Here is a 24,970-nt window from a genome sequence, read left to right on the forward strand (position 1 = left end):
CCATCCATCCAAGCTATAAAAACCTCTCTTTTTCCCAAGCAAAATCTAGTTGGAGTTTTTGATTGAGTTTGAATAATCAGCAAGTCATCTATAGCTTGTAGCTTTCTAGTGTATGTTTGAGAGAGAATAGTGTGTTTTTGGTTTGGTTTGAGACTATAGGGAAAGAGGCCTTAAAACTTTCATTATTGAGTCTATCCATGAAGTGCTAGCAGAAGTGTGGGAACCCGAATACGTCAGAGGAGACCAGCAATGTCAAGGCACCGGTTGTAATCTCTTTCTAATTTATATAAATGCAACTATTGATTGATTTCCTACATGAAGTGTCATTTTACATCTTTATGGCTTCATGTTCCTTGACCTATTAAGTAGGCTAAATACAATATTGTATGTTATCACGTTTGTTGTTGTTGTTTGTTTGTTTTAGGTATTCTTAGGAAGGAAACAGAAGATAGCTGGAGTGAGGAAGCAGGATCATCACCAAGTGAAATAGCATTCTAAGAGGTAGGCCCTCTTAATTGATTCTAGCTTAAGGAGATTTTCCATAGATTGTTTGTTTGTGGCTAGACCCGCTCTCTCGGGCTAGAGGTATCATTTGTGTCCACACTGAGAATTTACCTGCACCAAACTGCTCCCCACCAAATACTGCGCAACTCTGATATACGTTGCATCTGTGTTGTTGTTGATCCTGCTGAACTACTGCCAACACTGCATCTACACTACAACTCCCTCTCCATCTGTTGTTGTTGCAACTACAACATCTGCAACTGAAAAGCATCCAAAATATTGAATCAACTATGATCAGTATGATGCATCTGTCACCCTAATCTTGACTACTGCTAGACCCTTTCGCTGTCACTAAAGCCTCTGCATTGTTGTGACTTTGCTCTGTGCCAACTGCACTACTGCCAACTCTGCACTGCGATGTCCAGTTTCTGACCACTACTAGCTACTGCATCCGTCACTCTGGCATCTGACTGCACCATCTACCACTGATTCATCCTGCTACTGCCACTGATCCATCCTGAACCCAACCACCCAAATTCGACCTCCTCTATGGCCTACGCCCTCCAAATAGCTCTAGAAATACGACGTGCAACAAATGGCTACAAAGCCTTTCTCCAAGCTCTGGAAAGGGAGAAAACTTCACCTCGAATAACTCCTCCAACCTCCACAGCAAAGCTCAGCCTCAAGGACTGATACTCTACCCACCAAATGAGCTCCCAAACATTGCCTTTGCACTGGCCTAGGTAATGCGAAAGTCACACTACCAAACCTAAAGCTCAATCAGCTCCCAAACTCCCCCGAAATCTGACAATCCTCCTTAACCTCTCCTCCGAAAAATCTCATAGCAAAATTCCACTGCTCAACTCCACAAACAACTCGGCCTCCTCTCTCACCGTGTCCTCCAGAAATACATACCACCTGGAAGGAAATGCTACCGCTGGAAATCACAATGTGAATCTCCTCCTGAAGAAATGAAGGAAACCTTCCTAGGGTGGCACTCGAAGTCTCACGAAGAAAGGGTGAGCTCTTCACCTGAAGAACTTGTGCTAAACAGCTAGTGACTCAGCTAAGCAGCTTGAGCAACCAAGAGAAATCGATATACACTCATGAATGAATAAGAAGAGGAGAGTTGCCCTCCTTATATAGTTTTCGTGGGGGAACTTTTCCCTCCATTTCGTCCTCCATCATGGGCCCCACTTAACCAACACCATGCAAAAGTTATCCCCCCTCCATGCATATCAAACTAGGGAGTGCGTAATTCCCTAGTGAGGGTGGCCCCCATGTGTAACTTAACTACAAAACAAAACATCTTCTCCTAGTCTAATCTCCTAATAGCATCGAATGGGGTCCACTAACTCCAAAATTGGCCCCATAATACAAAATTAAATCTTGTCCCAAAATGATTTAGGAAGGGACATGACAGTCCTCCCCTCCCAAATGTTGCTTGTCCCCAAGCAACTTCAATGTCAGATGCTCCAGAATGTGCTCTCCCTCCCAAGTGGCATCCTCATCTAGTAGATTTTTCCATCGCACCAAATATTCTCTGATTATCCTGCTTTTGAGCTTCCTCTCTCTGGTTTCCAAGATGGCTTCTGGCTCTAAGATCAAATGCCCCTCATCATCAAGCGCAGGCAACTCCATGATTGTTGTAACCTGCTGCCCCAACACCCTCTTGAGGCATGACGTATGTTATGAATCTTGCTCCCTAGTGGTAGCTCCAACTCGTAAGCCACCTCTCCAACTCTCCTGCTCACTCTATACAGCCCAAAGAATCTCGGTTGCAACTTTTTGGCCCCCTTCTGCTTGAGTGTGGACTGTCGGTACAGCTGCAATCGAAGGTAGACCAAGTCACCCTCCTCAAAATGTCTCTCTACTCGATGTCGATCAACATACATCTTCTGTTGGTTCTGGGTTGCCTGTAAGTTATCCTTAAGATCCTTGAGGATATCTTGGCTCTCTAGGATCCAATCCTTGGCCTTTGGGGCCCTGCTATCTCCAAAAACAATATCAGCAAAAGACAAAGCATCATAACCATATAAAGCACGGAAAGGAGTCATACCAATGGACATATGATGGGTGGTATTGCAACAATATTCTCCCAAGTGCAACCATCGAATCCAAGCCCTCTTTTTCCCTATCACATAATTCCTGAGATAGCCCTCTAACCACTGGTTTACCCTCTCTGTCTAACCATCAATCTGTGGATGATAGCTGGTGCTCGGGGTGAGCTCAGTGCCAACTAATCTAAAGAGCTCCTGCCAAAATCCTCCCATGAATCGGCTATCCCTGTCACTGACTATGGTCTTAGGGAGTCCGTGCAGACAAAAGACCTCCCTGAAGAACAACTCTGCCACCTGTGAGGCTGAATATCGTGTTGGTATGGCAAAGAAGTGTGCAAACTTGGTTAGTCAATCGACCACTACAAAAATACATTCCTTCCCTTTCACTGAGGGAAATCCGGTAATGAAGTCCATAGAGATCCTCTCCCATTTCCCCTCAGGGATGGAAAGAGGTTGCAACAATCCTGCTAGATGGGTCAACTCTCCCTTATTCCTCTGGCAAGATTCGCACTCCTGTACATGCCTCAACACATCTCCCTTAAGGCCCTTCCAAGTGAAGCACTCTCTCACTACCATATATGTCTTCCTAAACCCCTGGTGCCCGGACAAAGGAGAATCATGAGCTGCTCGAAGGACGTGCTCCCTCAACTGTGATCCTGAAACAAAAAATATGCGCCCTTATAATAAATGACCTCATCCATCACCCTGTATCGCTCATCTACATAGCTACCCTCCAAGATCTCACACGCCCGACGATCCTTGGAGTACTCGACCAATAACTGAGCCTTCCAGTCATCACAAATGCTCATGAGTGAAAGCACGGCTTGTCTCCTGAATAGTGCATCCGCCACTACGTTGTGCTTCCCCCACACATACTCAATATCAAAATCATAAGCTTGACCTTCGCTGACCCATCTCTATTGTCTGTCATTGAGGCCTTGGTACCCCATGAAATGGCGAAAACTGTTATGATTCGTCTTCACCCGAAATCGATTCCCCACCAACTACTGTCTAAATTTGTCCAATGCATGCATTATGGCCAACATCTCCTTGTTATAAATGGAATATGACAGCTCATGAGGTAGAAGCTTCCTACTCTCAAAAGCAATGGGGTTGCCTGTCTTGGGACAAGACTGCCCCGATCCCTACACCTAATGCATCGCACTCCAATGTGAAAGGCTCAGAAAAATCTGGGTGTGCTAAAATCAGGCAACAACTCATCACCTCCTTGAGGTGATCAAATGCTACCTAAGCTCCCTCTGTCCACACAAAGGCCCCTTTCTTAGTCAAATCAATAAGGGGTGCTAGCAACTGTGAGAAGCCCTTCACAAACTTCCGATAATAGGTACAGATGCTCAAAAATCCTCTCAATGCTATCACATCTCGGGGCTCTGGCCAATCTCGGATGGCCCGAATCTTCTCCTCATGCACCTTGACCCCATTTGCACCGCTGATGTGTCCCAAGTAAATCATCTATATCAATCCAAACTCACACTTAGACATTTGCGTAGAACTGCTGCTCCTCCAATATACGCAAGACTGTCTCCAAGTGTTGCAGGTGCTCCTCCCATGTCCTGTTGTAGATCAATATGTCACCAAAGAATACCAGTACAATCCTCCTCATCTGGCCTCGGAACACATGGTTCATGCATGACTAAAAAGTAACCAGTGCATTGGTCAACCCAAAAGGCATGACTAGGAACTCGAAATGCCCATAATGACACCTGAAGGTTGTCTTCGGATTGTCTTGCTCTCTCACCTGAATCTGATGATACCCTGACCGCAGATCTATCTTAGAGAAGTACTTGGCCCCTCTAAGCTTGTCCATCAACTCATCAATGCGCGGAATGGGATACCTGTTCTTCAGTGTCTTCTTGTTGAGGGCCCTATAGTCAATATAAATGTGAAGACTTTCGTCCTTCTTCTTCACCAGCACAACCGAAGAAGCAAACAGACTAGAACTCGGTCTGATGTGACCCAATGCCAACAACTCTTGGATGGCTCTCTCGATCTCATCCTTATAGGCCTTGGGATGCCTATAGGGTGTGGTGATGACCGCCTACACACCAAGCTCCAACTCTATAGTGTGCTCAAATCCTCAATCAGGTGGTTGCCCCAGTGGTATATCTCCAAAATCTATCGGATATCTATCCAGTACTGCCTGTATGTCCGGATGTGGTGGGGCAGTCTTTCCCCCAGCCTCTGAAATCCTCAGCTCTACTACCCATAATATGTCTCCATGCCTCAAATTGACCTCCATCTGGTGAGCCAAAACTGTGTAAGGGGGGTACGAATGCATGCCCCTAAGAACCACCGGCTTGCCATCTGGCCCAATAAACTCCATCACCAACTGTTTCCAATCGATGGTAACCCGGCCAAGGGAATACAACCATTGGACACCCAGCACCACATTGGTGTCTAGTACATCCACCACGAAAAAGTGGTCTGTCATCGAATAGTTCCCCATAGTCACCATCAGAGTGGGAACATATCGAGTGCACTGCATAGTCTTCTCCCCTGGTATTAGCACTGAAAACCGCTCAAACTCTGTAGTGGTGATGCCCCCCCTCTGGACCATCTGAGCATCAATAAAATTGTGGATGGCCCTAATATCTACCAAGACTGAGACACGTTGCCCCTGCAACATACCTCTGATCCTAAAAGTCAAGAATTTGGGAATCCCGCACAAAGAAACTAAGACTCCCCCTGCTAGTGCGAAGGATGCTCCTCCCTAAGGTGGTGGCGGTGGTCCTTCCCTTATTGGTGTGAAGGATGCTCCTCCTTGAGGTGGTGGTGGTGGTCCTTTCCCTGCTGGTGCGAAGGATTCTCCTCCCTGAGGTAGTGGTGTGGTCCTTTCCCTGCTGGCTCCTCGCTGTCTCCGCCACCAAACTCCAACTCCTCATCATCCTCCTGATCACTGTCTGAGAAGACCTCGATGTAATGGGCCTTGCTTGCTGTGCACCGATGACCAGGTGCCCAAGGCTCACGACATGTAAAGCATAGCTTCTTCCTCCTAAGGTCTCTCCTGGTCTCGTAATCCAACTGACCACGCCCTTAGGCTGCTCTTCACGTTGTGGGTGCTCGAGTGTCACTTCCCTTATGAGGGTAGGGAGTGCATGTAAGAAATGGAACTCGAGCCTTGGGGATGGCCCCTTGCAAATCCTGAGTGCAAGATACTGCCTCTAGAAGAGTAGATGATTTACGAGACTTCACCAGCCCTCGCAACGGCTCTTTCAATCCTTCCACAAATGTGTATACTCTCCTCGCATCTCACAAATCAGGCACCATGACTAAGACCCTCAAAAACTCCGAGATATAATGCTCTAGATGCCCTGTCTGTCGAAACTGGGTTAACTCTCTGAAGTGAGCCTCTGGATCCTTCCGATGAAAGCACTCCACTGTTCTCCATGTGAAATCTTCATAGGAGGTCACGCTGGCATGCCCCAGAGTGGAAAAACCATGAAACCACCAATCGTATGCCTCCCCCTCCAGGTGAAATGTTGCCATCTTGATGGCTTCTGCCTCTGTCATTCGATTCAGCTAGAAGTATGTATCCAGCTTCTCCACCCAAGCACGTGTTGTGCACTTGGAAGTGCCATCATATGTAGGGAAATACATTTTCCCAATAGAACAATGTAGCTCATAGTTCTGTGTACCATAGATTTTACCCTTCTCGTTCTGCTTGAGCTTGCAAAAGTTTCTGAAGGTCAGAGCCTCTCTGAAGTTTGCTCCCATGGACTGCCACTCCTGGAAATGCTCCCCCATCAACTAAGGATCCTCACCTCCACCAGTCTCTCACTATGCCAAAGGTATAAAAGAGGGTAAGTAGCTTGAGTTGGCTCACTCGAGGATGGCTGCTGCGCAATGGGAGAAAGATGATCGAACTATTGAGAGGCCCCAAAAGTCTCTCCAACTACGAACTCTCAGTGAGTACTTCACTCTCGGTTCTGTATTTTGATCTCATCCAACATCTCCTTCTGCCCCTTTGCCAAATCACTCAAAGCCTTCAAGAGGTTATCCAAGGCCATCTCTTCCCTGCTCTTGGGCTCACCCATATCTTATGCTACTGCAGTCTTCCCACTATCCTCCGTGTCTAGAGTAATCTCCAACTTCCTTTCCCTACTCTGGTACCTCTGCCTTTTGTAAGTAATATTTTGTCAGTCTTCTTCACTCATAGAAACGTTTCCCCACGGCTAAGCCAAAATCTAAGCTTTGATACCATTGTAATGTTCCAAACTTAAACAAACAATGATATACAAAAGCCAATATTTATGCACAGAAAAATTAAACGATTAGCAAATACTCAATACACAACAAAAATGAGAACCGGCTAAGCCATTTTATTTATGAATAGAGCAATGTACAATAGTGTGGAAAAAGCACCTAGGCTTGCCTCAAGGGCAAGCTAGACAAAACCCAAGTGTCAACAGTAATCCCAAATGCTAGAAACAACTGCTCCTCTAAAGCTTTGTGTTGTCTCCCAGTAACGACAACTACTAGCTAGAAAGGAGCTGCAAGAAACCCCACCTCTGGTGCTCGGAAAATGATGAAACTTCGGCCACAAGCTCCTTGGCCAAAACCCACAAAAACCCATAAAGGGTTTCGCCTAAACCCAACCACCCAAATTTGACCTCCTGTATGGCCTACGCTCTCCAAACAGGTCCAGAAATACGACCTACAAGAAGTGGCCACAAAGCCTTCCTCCAAGCTCTAGAAAGGGAGCAAACGTCACCCCGAATAACTCCTCCAACCTCCACAGCAAAGCTTAGCCTCAAGGGTTGATACTCGACCCACCAAATGAGCTCCCAAACACTGCCTCTGTACTAGCCTAGGTAGTGCGAAAGTCACACTGCCAAGCCTGAAGCTCAATCAGCTCCCAAACTCCGCCAAAGGCTGCAAATCCTTCTTAGCCTCTCCTCCGAAAAATCTCACAACAAAACTCCACTACTCAGCTCCACAAACAACTCGGCCTCCTCTCTCACTGCGTCCTCTAGAAATATGTACCACCTGGAAGGAAATGCTACTGCTAGAAATCACAATGTCAATGTCCTCCTAAACAAATGAAGGAAACCTTCCTAGGGTGGAACTCGAAGTCCCCCAAAGAAAGGGTAAGCTCTTCGCCTGAAGAACTCATGCTAAATAGCGAGTGACTCGACTAAGCAACTCGAGCAACCAAGAGAAATTGATATACACTCATGAATGAATAAGAAGAGGAGAGTTGCCCTCCTTATATAGTTTTCGTGGGGGAACTTTTCCCTCCATTTCGTCCTCCATCGCGGGCCCCACTTAACCAACACCATGCAAAAGTTATCCCCCTTCCATGCATATCAAACTAGGGAGCACGTAATTCCCTAGTGAGGGTGGCCCCCATGTGTATCTTAACTACAAAACAAAACATCTTCTCCTAGTGTAATCTCCTAATAGCATCAAATGGGGTCCACTAACTCCAAAATTTGCCCCGTAATACAAAATTAAATCTTCCCAAAATGATTTAGGAAGGGACATGACAGTTCTCCAACCCCCATCGAATTTCTTCTTAAATCTCTCGTTGAGACATCAACGGCCAAGATTAAAACATAATCAATGGCTAAGATTGACTAGAACTCAATCCATGTCTTCTCCTAGAAGATTCTCACCATGACTTAATTAATACCTTTAATTAATCATATTTCCTAAGTTTAGATTTAGTAAACATTAAAAAATGTTTAATTATTTTAATTAAGTCGTCTCTAGGGGGAATTTCCAGAAACGATTTCTGGGTTTTGGAGAAGACATGTATTCTAGCCTCTCCACCAAATTTTGTGGCTAGAACACATCTAATGCTACAAAAACTAACAATCTACCTAGATCATTGGATGCATTTGCAGCAAGTGTAAGCAACAGGAAAGAAACTCCCCCATTTGAAGAATTGTGGGCCTCTTGTGCTAAAGAAGAATCAAGGCTTATATCAAGAGATAGAAAGGAAGAAGCTTCTCAAGCACTTGCATCTCGCTTCAAGAACAAAGGAAAGAAGAAGTTTGGCTCTCAACACAAGAAGTCAAAAGAAGATCACATCCTCCCCAAAGGAAGAAGGCTCTGTCAAATATTCAATGTTATGGCTGTCAAAAATTTTGGACATTTTAAAAGGGATTGTCCTGAGATGGCTAACAACAAAAAGAGTATGGGAAAACAACATGCTTCCGCAATTGATGTTGAAAATGAGCATCCAAAGAAGGCTAAAAGTGACAGATTTCTTTTACTTTTCTGCTCTAACAAGTTCTATTGTAGATGATGACAATATGTGGCTGGTAGAAATCAAGACATATGACCAAAGATCGTGAAAATCTTACTAGCATGATGAAAAAGAGGTTGTACCAAAGGGTAGAGCTTGGAGACAACCATAACTATGCAGTCAAAGGAGTTGGAAAGGCATCCATTGAGCTAGAATCTAGAAACTATGTAAATCTCAGCAATGTTCTATATGTACCAAATTAGAAAAAGAATTGAGTATCCATTTCATGTTTAGAAGATAAAGGAGATAGAGTAGATTTTGTGGATGGAAAAGTATTTGTATGGTCGAAGGGCTCTAGTGTAGATGATACTATGGTTATTGGGATTCGTGATGGAAGACTGTATAGGCTCGTGAGTCAACCAACTCAAGCCCTAGTACATGATGAAATCAATCCAAGTGAGCTATGGCATAGAAGATATGGTCACCTTCATCATAGAGCATTACCTGAATTCGAAGACTGTATAGGCTCGTGAGTCAACCAACTCAAGCCCTAGTACATGATGAAATCAATCCAAGTGAGCTATGGCATAGAAGATATGGTCACCTTCATCATAGAGCATTACCTGAATTGAATCAAATGCAGATAGATCATGAAGGTGTTTGTAAAGGTTGTGTAATTGGAAAAAACATCGAGAAACTTTTTCGAAGTAGTGACAATAGATCTAAAGAAATCTTAGATTTGATTCACTCTGATGTAAGTGGTTCAATGTTTGTGAGATCACTTGGAGGTTCACTATACTATGTGACATTTATTGATGATGTCTCTCATAAGACTTGGATCTATCTCATGAAGACCAAGGATGAAGTCTTAATAAGGTTTCAAAAATTCAAATCTAAAGTGGAAAACTTGACAGGTAAGAAGATTAAGATTTTGAAATCTGACAATGGAGGAGAGTACACCTTAAAGGAACTTGTTGCTTTCTGGAAGAATGTTGGATTAAGAGAGAGTTAATTGTTCCCTACAATCCACAACGAACGGTGTGGCAGAAAGAAAGAGTAGGTTCGTTAAAGAATTTATCAAGGCTATGATGCATGATCAGGATTTGCCAATGTTCTTCTAGGGAGAAGATCATTGGCAATTGTATCTATTCAAAATAGAAGTCCTCATTGAATTCTGGAAGATATGACTCCTGAAGAAGCATTCTCTAGACGAAAGCCCGGTCCTGCCTTCTCCTGTCTGCATTCCCTTGTTCCTGTCATACTTTTTTCCGTCCCTGGGTGCCTGCTTTTTCAGAGGTTGGCATATGAGAATCTGTAGTTTCCCTATCTACATTCATGTTCCTAAGGATAAAAGGAACAAGCTTGAACCTTCAGGAAAGAAAGGCATATTTGTTGGTTACAGTGAATCATCAAAGGCCTATAGAGTCTACATTCCAAAGCAGCGATAGATTGAGGTCAATCGGGATGTCACTTTCGATGAGAAAGTTGCATATTGGAAGTCTAAGGAAGTCTCCATGGATTCCTATGATGAAGTAAAGCAGGAGGCTTCGAAGGAAGAGCATTCGAGTTCTATAAAATATCCTAAAGAGCCAAAAGGTCTTTGTGAACTAGTGGAACTGGTTGTTGTCACAGAGATCCGAAAGAGACCAACATGGCCTAGATCTACATTGGAAGAAGAAGAAGGGCATGCAGCTCCTTTGCGAACTAGTGGAACTGGTTGTTGTCCCAGAGATCAGAAAGAGACCAACATGGCTTAGATCTACATTGGAAGAAGCAGAAGGACATGCAGCTCCTGATGGCACATCCAGAGAAATTAAGAAACCTAAAAGGTTTTCTAGCTATGCAGCTCTCATGACTAACCTTATTGATGCAGAGCCTTCCACTTATGAAGAAGCAACTAGCCAACAAGTATGGAAGGAAGCTATGAATGAAGAATACCAATCTATCATGAAAAATGATGTCTGAGAAATTGTGCCAAGGCCAGATATATAATATCAACCATGTTGTAGATGGAAGCATTGACAAATACAAGGCAGGATTTGTGGATAGAGGGTTCTCCCAAAAAAAGGGAGAAGATTATGATGAGACCTTTTCCGTTGTTTCCAGGTACACCTCCATTAGAGCCGTCATTTCTCTCGTTGCTTTGTTGGGATGGAACTTACATCAGATGGATGTGAAGACTACTTTCCTCAATGGTGTGATTGAGGAAGAGGTGTACATAGAGCAACCTCAAGGTTTTGAGGTGCATGGGAAGGAATCTCATGTTTGCAGGTTAAAGAAGGCCTTGTATGGACTCAAGCAAGCTCCAAGAGCTTGGTATGCATTGACAGCTATTTGACGAGACTGGGATTTACCAAGAGCGATGTCAATCCAAACCTTTATTTTAAGGTTGTAAAGAATGCACCTATGATCCTATTGCTATATGTTGATTAGTTGTTTCTAATAGGTGTTGAGCCTCTTATTATTCAATGCAGAAAGAAGTTGGCTTCTAAATTTGATATGAAGGATCTTCGTTTGATGCATTATTACTTGGGATTGGGAGTATGGCAAATACCTGGCGAAGTATTCCTTGGTCAAGAAAAGTATGTTGTTGAGATCCTTCAGAAATTTGGCATGATGGACTATAAATCCATGGCTACTCCCATGGTGTCTAACTTGAAGAAGTTAAGAGGCTCTGAATCCAGCTTGGTAGATCCATCTATGTATCGGCGATTGATTGGCTTGTTGATGTATTTGGTTAACACCAGGTTGGACATTTTCTTTGTTGTGAATACCATGAGTTAGTTCTAGGTTGAACTGAGACATGAACATTGGATTGCCACAAAGGAAATTCTGAGATATGTACATGGTATTATGAACTATGGCTTGAAATATGTTGCAAACAAAGATGTATAGCTTCAGGATATACATATGTTGACTAGGTAGAAAGTGTCGATGATAGGAATAGGACTTCAGGGGTATGCTTCAGCATGGACTCTACTATGAATCATGATATCTAATGTAGTCGTTGGGAAGATTGAGGACCAAGGAAGGAGGTCAAGCCCTCCTTGAGCAAGATCAAGCCATTCTCAAGCAAGCTCAAGGAGACTTATGCATGAAGGAGAGCCCCCAAGGGCTATATCAATTATTTTCAAGTCAAATTCAAGCCAAATTTCAACTATTCTTCACCAAATCAACTAGCTATTACCCTGGAAGGGAGGTCGAGCCCTCAATTGTTGTGCAAGGAAGGTCAAGGAGGTAAGATGTTGCAAAAAATGGGCCTCCTCCAAGTCTAATGTGAATGAATTTCAAGTTAAAGTCACTTTGCAATCCAAAATTCATCCAAATTTCAAGTAATGGAAGACTTGCCAATCCAAGCCTTCCACCAAAGCCTAGCGGCCAGCACTAGCCCAAGCATTGGAGGGGAAAAGCAAGGTCAAATCAAGTTGTTGTAGCACCAATGAAAAACTAATTTTGCAAGTGAGCCAACCATGCAATCACAACTAGAAAGTTTGGTCACTTAGAGTCAAAAATACGCCTCTTGGCCACATCAATGTAGCATTTTGCCTCCATTTGGAGTTTTCTCAATGTAAATTTTAATTAAAAAAATTAAAAAATTAAAAATAGCCTCCAAGCATTTTCTGGATGGCAAGTTCTTGGGAAATTATTGAGCTATCTAATAAAATGTGCATTTTTTCATGAGACAAAAAGTTTTACACATTAATTCTCTTCTCTTGCTTGGTCGATCTAAATTATTCAAAGGCAATTTGTGGAGCATCTCAAAGTTTCTACAAGGGTAAGGAAATCGATTCAAGAAGGCTTGAAAGAGGAAGGTATTGTTGTTCTCTTTTGGGATATCTTTAGCACTCCCCTTAAGGATAAGTAACCTTATCCATAGTTACCAAGTTCGCCCGAATTCGGGCAAACAGTACAGAAATTCGCCGATTCGGTTCGTCCGCCGAACAGTTCGTAGAAATTCAATCCGATTCGTTGCATTAAAGGTTAATCATGGGGTTAATGCAGTTTGTTAATTCTGTGCGCAGGATGCCTTCTTAACATATATAAAAAAATCTGAAAATGACAAGGAGTTAGGGTTAGTAAATAGTCATCCATTTCAAAGTCAGTCCAACTATTACTTGTATATTTGGATAGAAGATGGTCGTAATCTCTGTAATTCTCTACGAGGAGTATAACAATAAATAAATAAATCGATGTAAATAATACAAATTCAAACCCCAAAGCATTACCAATTGAGAGGGTTTTAGTCGCAAGGTTTTCCTCCCAACACGTAAGGGACCGAATGAGGGAAGCAGAGTGAGACAGGAGGAGGCCGTTACTTTGTAACTCAATCTAGGTTCGTCATCGATGTTTAGCCAACACAGTTGCAATAAGTAGAAATTTCCAACCAAGTTTCATTGAATAAATATTTCATCATAAAATAATGTATATGGGTAAGTAAAAGGACCGAGAGAAAGATTATTCATTCGTTATGCTTTGAAAAGAGAGATAGAAGCGGGATGGAATATAGAGAAAGAAGAAAAATGACCAGCAGAAAAAGAAAACAAAAATTGAAAATATCAGTGAAATTAGAAAAAATCTGTTTTTTCAATCTTCAACTTAGAAAAGAAACAGAAAATAAGTGAAAGTAGCTTATTTTTTCTTTGTTATAAGATTCTATGAATAGAAATAAATAGAGTTTAGATGGCATATATAAAGAAGGAAAATAAAAAGTTAAAAAGGCATAACAAAATAGAAGGTAAAATTGTTATTAGAAAATTTCTGTTTTTTCAATCATGGAAACCGAAATGTGTGAAGTAACTTAATTTTAAATAATTAGTTTTTATTTATGGAATGATTGATGTTTTGAAGAGAAAAGATGAATAGTAAATTTTTTAGATAATTTTATTTCTAAAATTGTTATATTATTTAAAATTAATAAAAAAATATTCATAATTCAAAATAAATTGAGAAAATAAAAATAAAAAAAAAGTTTTTATGATGTCTATTATCGAATTTTTTGCGAATTGAATTTTTTTCACTCAAATTTTTATCGTATCGAATCGAATTCGAATTATTCGAACTTGGTAACTATGACCTTATCTTGTATAATTGTTGATTTCTTTGGTTGGAGGATTCGTTACATAGGAAGCCCTTCCAATAAAATTTTGGTTCCATTTCTTGTCTTGTCTTGATTATTTGGTCATATCCTTGGTGTTCCACCTAGTATCAAGACCTCGGGCATTGTACCAAATCTAAAAGTGGACATAATTCTTTGTCCTTGAATCTTGTGGAAAAAGGGTCACATCCTTATTCCAACAATTTAACATCAATCTCTTTTCAAATCTCTTTAAAAATTTATTGTAATTTTTTTAAAGTTATATTTAGCATTAAATATAAAAAAAAACCTTCAAAAAATATATATATTCCAAAAATTTCATACAAAAACATATTTCAATAGTGAATTTCTTCACTATCCATGGTTTAATTTGCATCAATTGACTATTTTCATTGGATAAACCACCATAAATTGCATTTTTGGAAGCACTAAAAGCCCTAAGGTTGTGTGGCCCCCTTTGTTTTTCTTTATATCATTGTTCAAACATCATTTCCAAGTGTCTCAAGGCCTATTACAGGTTCTGGAAATTATTACAGCAATTGGAGGCAATTAGAGGCAACCCTTGCCTTGGGATACGTGAAACCCAAGCACAATTTTCTTATATCCTTTATAATTGATCTAAAGGGGTTTTCATTTGACTATTCATTGCTCTTAGTGTTGGCATTATGATGCATGTGTTGTAATTGATGGCAACCCACTTATAGCAAAACGACTCACTTGTATATGGTAACTAGGTGAATCTATGTATCTAGATGAATCTACAGGAGAGATATCAGATGTGACAGAATTCATGATAGTTGTGTTTACAGATATGATAAAATGCAGGGCAGTTCAAAGGAATCAATTCAGAAGGCAAATCACATTATAACAGGTCTATTCAAAGGGAACAAAGTAATGATACAAAAGAATAGGATGAAGGAACAAAGGACTACAGATCAGAATCAAGAAGTTGAATAAAAAGGACATTTTCAAGTATGTTAAGTTATATACGCGGGATCACTGTAGAAAAAGAGCATATACACATGGATTAACAGAACAAAAGGTGCATATACATATACACACACTTTCACGGGAGGAAGGGCGCGTGCATGTTGGAAAACCAAGGTTTTGGTCCGAGGTATTTAGTCCAAGGTATTTAGTCCGAGGTATTGACCCTAGGTATTTGGTCCAAGGTATTGAAAAAGGCCTAAAACTATATAAGGAGGAGAAGATCATTAGGCCAGGGTGTGCAAGTATTGAATATCTTCTGAAGTGTTAGATCATATATATAGGTTATGAGCTTCTGATGCTTTGCTTGACCTGATCTAAGGATGCACCTATGTGGTTGATAATGGTTGATGTATCGGGATCATAAAGCCTTAAATGTATTATCATTATGTGGTTTGATCCAGTGTTGCAGGAATCGCCCCCCCCCCCCCCCGGATCCAAAGGCAGAATCGCGGATCGGAGCGAATCGATCCGGAATCCCCAGTGGAAGCGCGGATCCGTTTTTGAGGTGGCGCGATTCCGGGTTAAAAAAACGATTCCTGCCATTTGAGGTTGCGGCCCCCCGGAATCGCGAATCCCTGGACGCAACCTTGACGCAACCTGGACGCAACCTTGACGCAACCTGGACGCAACCTGGACGCAACCCACCAATATGACATCATTCTCATATAGGATTCCTAATACCATATAACTTGAGCATTGTAGCCTGAATATACGGTCTTACTGCTCTGAATACAATGTCAACTCAATGAATATACATTGAAAAAGGGCGGGTTGCGTGGCGCAACCGGAAGCGCAATCATCTACTGAACTGATGGATGCACTTCTATATATTCATATACTGTACCATCATACATAGGGATGCCATACATATTTGTGAGATTGATACACACACACACACATAAATATATACAACTGTTGAAGTTGAGGTCATGCATATACTGCTGTAATTAGAACATAGCAATACCATACTCAAGCTATTTGAGCAGTGATATCCATACATAATGCTAAGTGCATATAAGAATGAAGAAGTCTCTGCTTATAGGTTTATACCCATCATTGCCAATATTGGGAAGCCATACCAATATTGATCTATATGAGAAACGATAACATATATATGACTGAAGCAAGTGACATGTCCATATTGAATTGATGTCATGAACAAATGTCATAATGCAAAGAATCATACTGAAGCATATGCCAATGATCATATGACACTATTGGTAAATCATACCAGGAGCAAGAGCATAGCCATATAACGAACGTCCAATTATTCCAGAGGTGCAATATCAAATTATCAATACACTGTGAGAGTAGATCTGAGAGACTTCCTTGTAAAGTCTGCAATTCTTGCTAATGTAGTTTGTTGCCCTTACCTTGCTTCAAATCACTGTGATCTTATGTCCAACTATGCTTCCACCTATGCTGATCTACTAGGTATTCAATGTACTGCTGGTGGGGCTTAAGGTTCCTCCTCAAGCCTCCTACAATTCACGGTTTTGCTACAGCAAGGTCTAGGTCTTCATATACATGAAAATATACTTGGTTATAACTGCACTGATCCTCAGGATGACTGTGGCCTGGGTAGAGGACCTTAACTAGGCCTTCACCCCCTCAAAACAGACCCCCCAAGCTGCTGTAGAAACAACCCTTCTTTGTGGCCTAGAGAAGAATGAGAATCTCCTTCGATGACAAGGAACCACCCCCCTTTACCTGTGCTGTTGCTTGAGATGACTGCAGCTAGGGCAGTAGGTCCCTTCTAGGCCTCTTGGCGCTCTCAAATCCTCCTCCTCATACAGCTGTAGCAGCACCTTCCTGCAGCCTTGTAAACAGAGACAAACCCTCCACAAAATAGCACAGAAAAAGCATCAATACTTCTTGACTTGTGGCCTGATCTAGCAAGTGAGATGCTGCCCTAAATAGTCTTGAATTAGCTCTCCAAGCCTCCTTGCTGGCTGCTTCCATTAAATGCTGAAGGAGGACTTTGCAATCATGGTTTGCATTTTCAAATTTGATTTGTGGCCTTCATGAGCAATTGAGCCCAGCTCTGACATATTCCCAAACTTGAATTCTAACAGTCCCTTGCTTGATAGAAACTTGATAACTTTCCTTGTGATTGCATTCCTTCTCTTGCTTGAGCTTGTCCTATGAAATTTTATAGGCATCAAGCAGTATCAAATTGATACTGATGTATGTTTGTAATAGCTAGAATATAGATGATTGTTGTACATACTAGTAACTACAATGGAATCATGGATGCCATATCTATCTTGATTTATGCAAAAATATGCATGTTTTCATGTCTTCTACAATTAATTTGGTATTTGGGATGTTTTTTTTGAGTATAAATGCAAAAAAATATAAAAAAATATATATATATAGCAGACGCTTCCGCGGACGCTTCGCTTCCTAGATTTTTGGAAAATGACGCTTCCGCGCTCCGCGCTTCCGCTTCGCGCTTCCGCTTCGCTCCCGCTTCGTGCAACATTGGTTTGATCATGGACAGTCTAGATCTGAATACTGACGCATGTTTTTTTCCTGTAAATGGTATGATCTGGGTATGGCTGAAGTTTGGAATGTCTAAGTTAGTATTTGCAGATATGTACGCTATTTCGCTTTGGTAAAAGCGCGTATACACGCAGGTTCTGTTAGCGCTCGAATTTGCCTCAGGCTGAGGAAGGCAGAATCCAAGGCAACATCAAACCACTTAGCCTCGTAGCTAGCCCTACGAGGACAGGAGAGGGCTCTCTCCAGTCTATCTCAGCAAAAAGTTTTCTAAAAGGGGCTGAGATGACTTTAAAAGAAACTGATTTTAGGCTAGTAAATTGATAAAAGGGGTTTTTAATAAATGATGGGGTTTTTCTGGGCTGCATGGGGCAAAGAAACAGCTTGAACAGAGAAATATAATCAAAAACACAGATTATCTCCTGAGGCAAGGTAGGCAAGAAATTTTAACATCAAATTGAGATTAAATGGAATGGCAAGACTGCTGAGGAGCTGACAAGGGCATAGAAGATGAATCCTTGTCAAACAGAAGAAAACATTAAATATGAACAAACTTAAAGGCAGAGCATATAAATTATGAATTCTACCTTAACACTTCATTTGTTCAAATGGAAACGATCATGAAATGACATGAACACATAACAGGCTACATATGAGACATAGGAAAAGACAAATGTTAAATTTCATACCACAGGAATCTCAAAAGCCAGAGCTGTGTATTTTCATTAAAATCTCTGTCAATCAGCTGTACAATGAAACTCTCTGTTCTCCACCAGCTCTCAGAACTCTCCCCCCTCTCTCTAACCTCTTTTTCAAATGAATTTTTAATACAATAAATAAAATGCTGCTAAGGGAAAAACAAATCGACCCCAAAACAGGGGCGTTGTTTCACCTGCAATTATAAAAATGGCAAAGAGCGTTTCCTCTATTCTAAAATAAAACAGCGTCTCCCTAAAAATCCTCTGATGGCCGACACATGGAGCGCAGATCCCGTTGAATCATTAACTAAAGCCCTTAATAGAAGATCGAATCCTATTTCTTCTGCTGTGATGGATATCTTAACGCCCAGGCGATAACAACAACACAACTCATTTTAATGGTTCTTGTACCTAACTAGTGACATGATAAATGTATGATTCGATGCTTCACGGACGGTTTGCTTGAAATGTAACTCCACATCTTTGACGTGGCCATACCGTTCTGTATTGCCAAGTTGCCAAATAAAGAGAAAGAAAATGGCAATCCTGCCACCCTATTATTGCTTAATTGTCCTGTTCTTACTGTTTATGATGGTGATTTGGCTTTTAAGTTTGGGGCCATCTAGTTATTCAAATGCCATTTAATTATATTGCTTCTGTAATTCGACACAACACTTTGTAGCTAAACCCCTGACAAGTTGCGCTTCATAAAGAGCCTAGTCAAGCGGGCAGTATATCTGAGGAATCATTTTCCTCATCTTGGGAATGCTCGACTCTATCTGATACTGTTTGGACCTCTTTGTTCCAATTAGTCCATGCTGTAAGAATAATTAGAGCCAACGTCTGGAGTGTCACTCTGATTATCATTCCCCACCATATTCCATCGACTCCCATGTTGACCTTAAATCCTAAAACAATTCCAATAGGTAGGCCAATGACATAATATGTTGCCAAATTTACATACGCTACCACAGCTTGCCATCTGCATCCTATCGCCACCCCTGAGAGAATAGATTGGGTGCCATTCAAGATTACAGATATTGCAAGGAGAGGGATCAATGCATAAACAGCGCTCATAACCACAGTGCTGCTTGTGAATAACATAGCCAGTTCCTTTTTCAGTAACATGACTGCTGCGGCAAGAATGACACTTATGATGAAGCATGTGATCACCACAACTACAACTGAAAATCTGGCAATTTTCGGGCGCCGGGCTCCTAGCTCATTACCAACTCTTATACTTGCAGCTGTGCTGAGACCCATATATAATGAGACCATTCAGGGTTGAACCATACGAATCATACAAGCCTCAAACCATATGAACTTCAAAACAAATCAAACCATTATAATCATAGATGCAAGCCACAGGTACAGAGATTATATACGATCCTTGGATGCCACAGAGTGCGATGATATGAACCTCAGAAAAGCCATATGCAAAATATAAAGGAGGAAGCTGTTGAACTCCTCAAGCATGTGGAGACGTGAGTTTTGTGGCAACTCTGAATTCAAGACAGCAGATTTGATCCCAAACTGTTCAAGGAAGAGTTTCAACCTGAAACCCGTATCAATAGAATTAACAAAGATTAAAGCTTTCTTTTGAACCAATTCCAGTTTGAGAAGGGCAAGAATGTAAAGTAGTTTGTCATGCACATCACATGAAATCCAAAATTGCTGCACACTGTTGGGTACAACTCCATCATACTCGTTTCCTTCCACTTCAGTTAGTGTCAGAATTACAGGACTATGCAGCACAAGCTTTTTTATTTTCTCGACATCTTGAAGTTGCAGACATTAGGATGCACTGACAACGACGTGGAATATAATGAACCAGAGATTTCAAGTCCTCTTCATACCCATATGATAGAAGAAGATCTCATCTAAAACCAACGTAGCAAGTGACTCCTCAAGAGATGAAGACTGAAGAATATTTTTAGAAATACATGTCCCAATACAAGCTGGTGTTGCAACTACAATGTCTGGAGGCCCAACCATAGCAGCCCTAAAATCTGGCAGAAGCATGCTGCTCAGAATGAACTCTTGCCTCAAAGACATATTACTCACAGTGTTACTACTAACAAGCACAAAATCACCTCGGGTCACATTCCTCTGATCAATAAGACGCAGGGCATTCCCAGCGCTAACACAATCATTTGATTCAATAGCTGTGACAATGAAGTTTGTTTGGGATTTCCAGTGAGACCTCTCCAAATAGCTTGTAACTTGCTTTGCCTCTGATTGCTGATGATGTTTTGTTTTCTTCTGTTTGTGTTTTTTGTAGAGATAGGAGCTGAGGAAGCTGCTGCCTTTTGAAGAGCTGGAGAATTTGATACATATTCTAAAAAACACATTTAATGATTTCTTCTTCAAAACAGGGTTTTGAAGAAGAATCAATCTCACATTTGACATACAAGACGGAGTCTAACAGGTTTGACACATCGAAATAGCATATACCTTATGAACTATGATGTTTGAAGTTACAGTTGGTTCTGGTTGTTGATGCAGAGTTCTGGATTTTGCTTTATGTTCTGGTGACTGCATTCTGGTGACAGTGTTCTGAATGTTCAAATTGATTGATTGTGATTTGCTTCAGTGATGATGGATGAGATCTAATGATGGATCAGGATCATAATGACTTATCATTATGTGATCTGATGGGCTAGATCTGATTGCTAACACATGTTTTATCCTTTATATGTGATGATCTGGGTATGTCTGAAGTCGGGAAGTGCAACAAAGTTATAAGTAAGTATTTGCAGATCTATACGCTGGTTCGCTTTGGTGAAGTTGCGTATACACGCTGGTTCGGCTCTTCCAAGTTGTGTATACACTCTGATGCATGGTTTTGAGGTTACAGCTGGTTCTGAATGATGATGTAGTGTTCTGGGTTCAGATCTATGTACTGGTTACAGTGATCTATCTGTTCTAGTTGATTTGTTGAAGTTAATTAAGTATGAATGAATGGTTGATTTAGTTGTGTCAGAGGTTTAGAGGTTGTCATTGATTGTTTGAGTTTGGTTGAGTCAGAGAGTGATGATTGAGTTTCAGTGATTGGTTGATACAGATGTAGTTGATGGTTGTATTGCAATGATGATTAATTCTAAGCTTCAATGTTGTTGATGGGTCTAGTATGAAAATTGGATGAAATGAGCCCTTCATGTGTATTGTTGTGTACCAAGAGCATCCAGTCTAAAAATTTATGAAATGTGGTCCTTGGAGGAAGAAAGAAGGTCGTAGCCTTCTGTAGGCTGGCGCCTATGTACTAGTAAACATATCGGCTAGTACAAGAGCTAGGGGGTTGTAGCTCCCTTCCAATAGAAGTTGGAGAACAAGAGAAGGTTGAAACCTTCTGCAGGTAGAAGCTTGCGTACTGATATCAGTCTGCATCAGTACAAGATTGTAAACAAATTTTCTTATTATTAAAAGAAGACAAAGACGACAGCAGCGGGTGGTTTTCACCCACATTGGGTTTCCACCTTAAATCTTGGTGTTCATGTGTGTTGCTTATGTGTGATGGTTTATTCTATTATTAACTGCACATGGTTACAATTTAATGTTTAATAAAGTACTGATGCATAGATTAAAGATCAACATATGATGAATTAACTGAATCATAAGTTCACTAGATATATGCTGGTTGCCTTGATAACAATTGCGTGCACACGCGAGTTCCCTTCACTGAAGTAGCGTATATAAATCTGATTATGGAAATGAAAAAGTTATTGATCTGCAAACAGTGATTCACCCCCCCTCTCAGTATTATTTCCAACACTTAGATCATATATTGGCTGTCCAAAACAATTTGTAGGTCTGATCACTCTTTTGGACTAAGTCAATTTTCAGCCCTCACGATTGAGAGCCATTTTCTAATTAATTAACTTGCAAATTGAATATATTTTCAACTACTCACCCAAATTTGAAGTTATTGTATTTATTGGAAAGGATTTTCATAGTACTAACACTTCCAACCAAGTTCCTTGAGTTTCAGGTGCACCAAGAGCTAGTTTTGAGCCCGTGAAGAAACCTTTTGCTTACTACCTTGGTGCAATCTTCAAAAGTATAAAAATTCCAGGTTTGAAGAGCAAGCTTATCTCCTCTTACAGCCACATAAAACAGATATAACACTTCCAAATCATTTCCTTTTTGGTAAAAATTCTCAATATTCCATGTGGTACTTTCCATGCTTATTTCATTGATCCATTGAGTATCTTCTTTGTTGGTCTGCAATATAGTTCTGCTATTACTTTATTTATCAGATAAGATTGTGTCATTAAATTAACTCTTACCTCTTCCACATACCTGTACTCGGGCACTGGTCTACTTAACACTTTCATTTGAGTGTGTGTTTGTAGGGATACCGTCCTTGGTGTTTCGTAGGAGTTAGCCTAAAGTGAGAGGAATACACTGAGGTGACAGCAGGTGTGTTCCTAATAGTGTTTACTGTTTAACATGCTTGGTTAAACTTTTCCAACCCAGCTAATTTGAGCGGTAACAGTCAACAAATAAACTGCCACAATGGAAGCAACTCTATGAAAGTGTGCACTAATAATATGCCCTTACTCCATCAAATGCAAAGCTAAATTGATCTTTTAAACCTCCCACCAATGCGATGAACATGCCAAATACCAATAATAAAAAACAATATGCATCTGTGTAGGAAAATAATGCCTCAGATCAAAATACTCTATACACGGCCTGCTTGTGCAGGGTCCCCAAACTGAGAAGTATCCTCATACAAATTGGGAGTAACAAGATCCGTGTCTTTCTAGTTTCTAAACATAGATGCCTTGTGCTGATGATATGTCATGGAGGTTAAAGATTGTTTTTGAAGAGAACCGCATCCCTTCTTTTAAAAGGGAATGGGATTGAAATATATCAATGCCATGTTAATAGTTTCCAATATCATCTACTAAATATTCTGGTATTCAAGAATCAAAATATCAAAAAGTGTCTTCCATATTACCAGTCAATTCTGTTATTCCAATCTATAAGACGAATATGCAACAAAATTACGTATTGCAAATTTAAAGAAATAAAATGAACACAAAGTAAAGGGATACTTGACTAGTATTTCTTTACAGACATGAGCTTCATAGTACAAGCTAGCATATAAGGCTGCATAGAAGTAATCGTGCTCCCTTCCATTTGAGAACTCAGCTAAAATCTGCAAACATAAGGTGTAACGAAACGTGTTTATCTGTACCAAGCAAATAAAAACAAACTAGAAATAAATGGTTGAAAGAAGTTATACACATCTATCTAAAAGATATAATATAAGAAAATATTTTGCAATTATTAATAGTTATCAAAAAAGATGGCATAAGTAAAAGATTTTAAGAGTAGCTAGCCTAGAATGATGGATAATGATGATACTAGGTTAGTAAAACCACTCACATTCTGAGGGCCTTCACATTTTACAGTTCAGTGAGAATCCTAGATTGTTAGGGAGTGATTCTAGACTTTCTATCAGTAAACTGTTGTCCTGACTCCTAAGTTCTAACCAGAACATGTTGATTTTAGATAACAATAGTATGTTCTATGCTTAAGAGCAATTTACTTCAATTTTTCTTATTAGCCCAATATCAGTTTCCAAATTAGCAATCACATTAACATGATAGTAAATGTGGATAGAACATAAATAAAAAGCAGAAGACAAGCCAAGACAAGAGGACACAATTTTTGGCGGATACCAAGGAAAAACCCCAATGTGGGGAAACCCTTTGATCAAGTCTTCTTATTATTCTTCAAAAGTTCAGCAGAGAGAGTACAATATACAAAATTTACTTGCCCAAACACAGTCAAATCTGTCCAGTCAAACTGCAGTCAACAGGATGCCCTAACCAGAAAGTCAATGCTGGTCAAATCAACAGAATTACTCCTCGAAATCAGCTCGGTCAAACCTAGTCAATTTGGCCTCCAACAACAGTCCAAATCAGCTCAAAACAGTTCTGGTCAAATCGGTCAAACTTGGTCAACACAGTCAAACTTGCTGCAGTCAATGCTAGTCAAACAACACAGAAAATCTCAGTTTCTGTGCCCAAATATGCGGCCTGCCCAAATAGAGATATTCCCACAAAAATTGCAGTCAAACAAGGTCAAACGTTGCCCAGTCAATGCTGGTCAAACTTGCTGCAACTTGGTCAACATTTGAAAACAGAAATTGCAGTCAAACCTTCACACGTGTGGAGGAGAAGAAGGGTGTCCTGAAAACGTATGACCCAATCAGATGAGGAGAGAGAGATATGTGTGAGATGAATGAATGTCCAAATGAGGTAGATGCTACTTTTATTTATATGCAACATTGGGGGTGAAGAGACATGACTTTTGGGCTTCTGAGGCTACATTAGATTGTTGGCCGACCTTGATAATTTGTCCATAGAAGAAATAAATTCATAATTCCATTTATACTTGTCAGAATGAGATGATCTTTAGATTAATCCTACACCTCTCAGAAAGAGGAATCCAACAAAAATATCATCTCCATCATATGAGTTGTACAAGGTGGAGTTTGGCCCTACACGCCCTCTCAACTAAGGAGAACTCCACCTGCCAAACTATCTGTCAATCTGTATCATCTTTGTCATCCCTGCTCTGCTCTGCTCTGTCAAACCATGAAGAAATAATGAAGAAGAAATGATCAAGAGTGTATCAAACCATTCTCCACTGACCCGAAATCAGTTTTCATTGATCCCAGATCAATATCAAACATCCTAGCATAGGGAGTACGCTAGTACACAAAGCGTCCATCGGTAGTACTATGATCCCTATCCTCATTTCCCAACTCATTAGCCAGATGAGAGGTACTTCCCATGAATCCCGGACTACATGGGTAGGATGTATTGGCAAGAGAAGGTGAACCACTCATCCTGCTCATATGCCATAGGAGAAGGTGAACCACTCATCCTATGCA

General features: G+C 40.7%; 1 protein-coding gene across 5 annotated transcripts in view; it reads right to left on the minus strand.

The window, feature by feature from the left end:
• Positions 1-24,970, minus strand: part of LOC149174949 (uncharacterized) — a 165,036-nt gene that overhangs the window by 49,512 nt on the left and 90,554 nt on the right. For 2 of the 5 annotated variants that reach the window (XM_089419467.1, XM_089419464.1), the window contains exon 6: positions 23,144-23,224. The exons of 1 other annotated variant lie outside the window; for it this stretch is intronic. In XM_089419467.1, coding sequence (XP_089275593.1) covers positions 23,144-23,224 — 81 coding nt within the window. Of the gene's footprint in view, positions 1-23,120; positions 23,225-24,970 lie in introns of all 5 variants that reach the window. 2 more of the 5 variants (XM_089419463.1, XM_089419466.1) reach the window with 2 other exon arrangements.

This window comes from Pinus tabuliformis, chromosome 4_1, assembly GCF_031772625.1.
Source record: "Pinus tabuliformis cultivar Carrire ecotype Pingquan chromosome 4_1, CPIR1, whole genome shotgun sequence".
NCBI lineage: Eukaryota > Viridiplantae > Streptophyta > Pinopsida > Pinales > Pinaceae > Pinus > Pinus tabuliformis.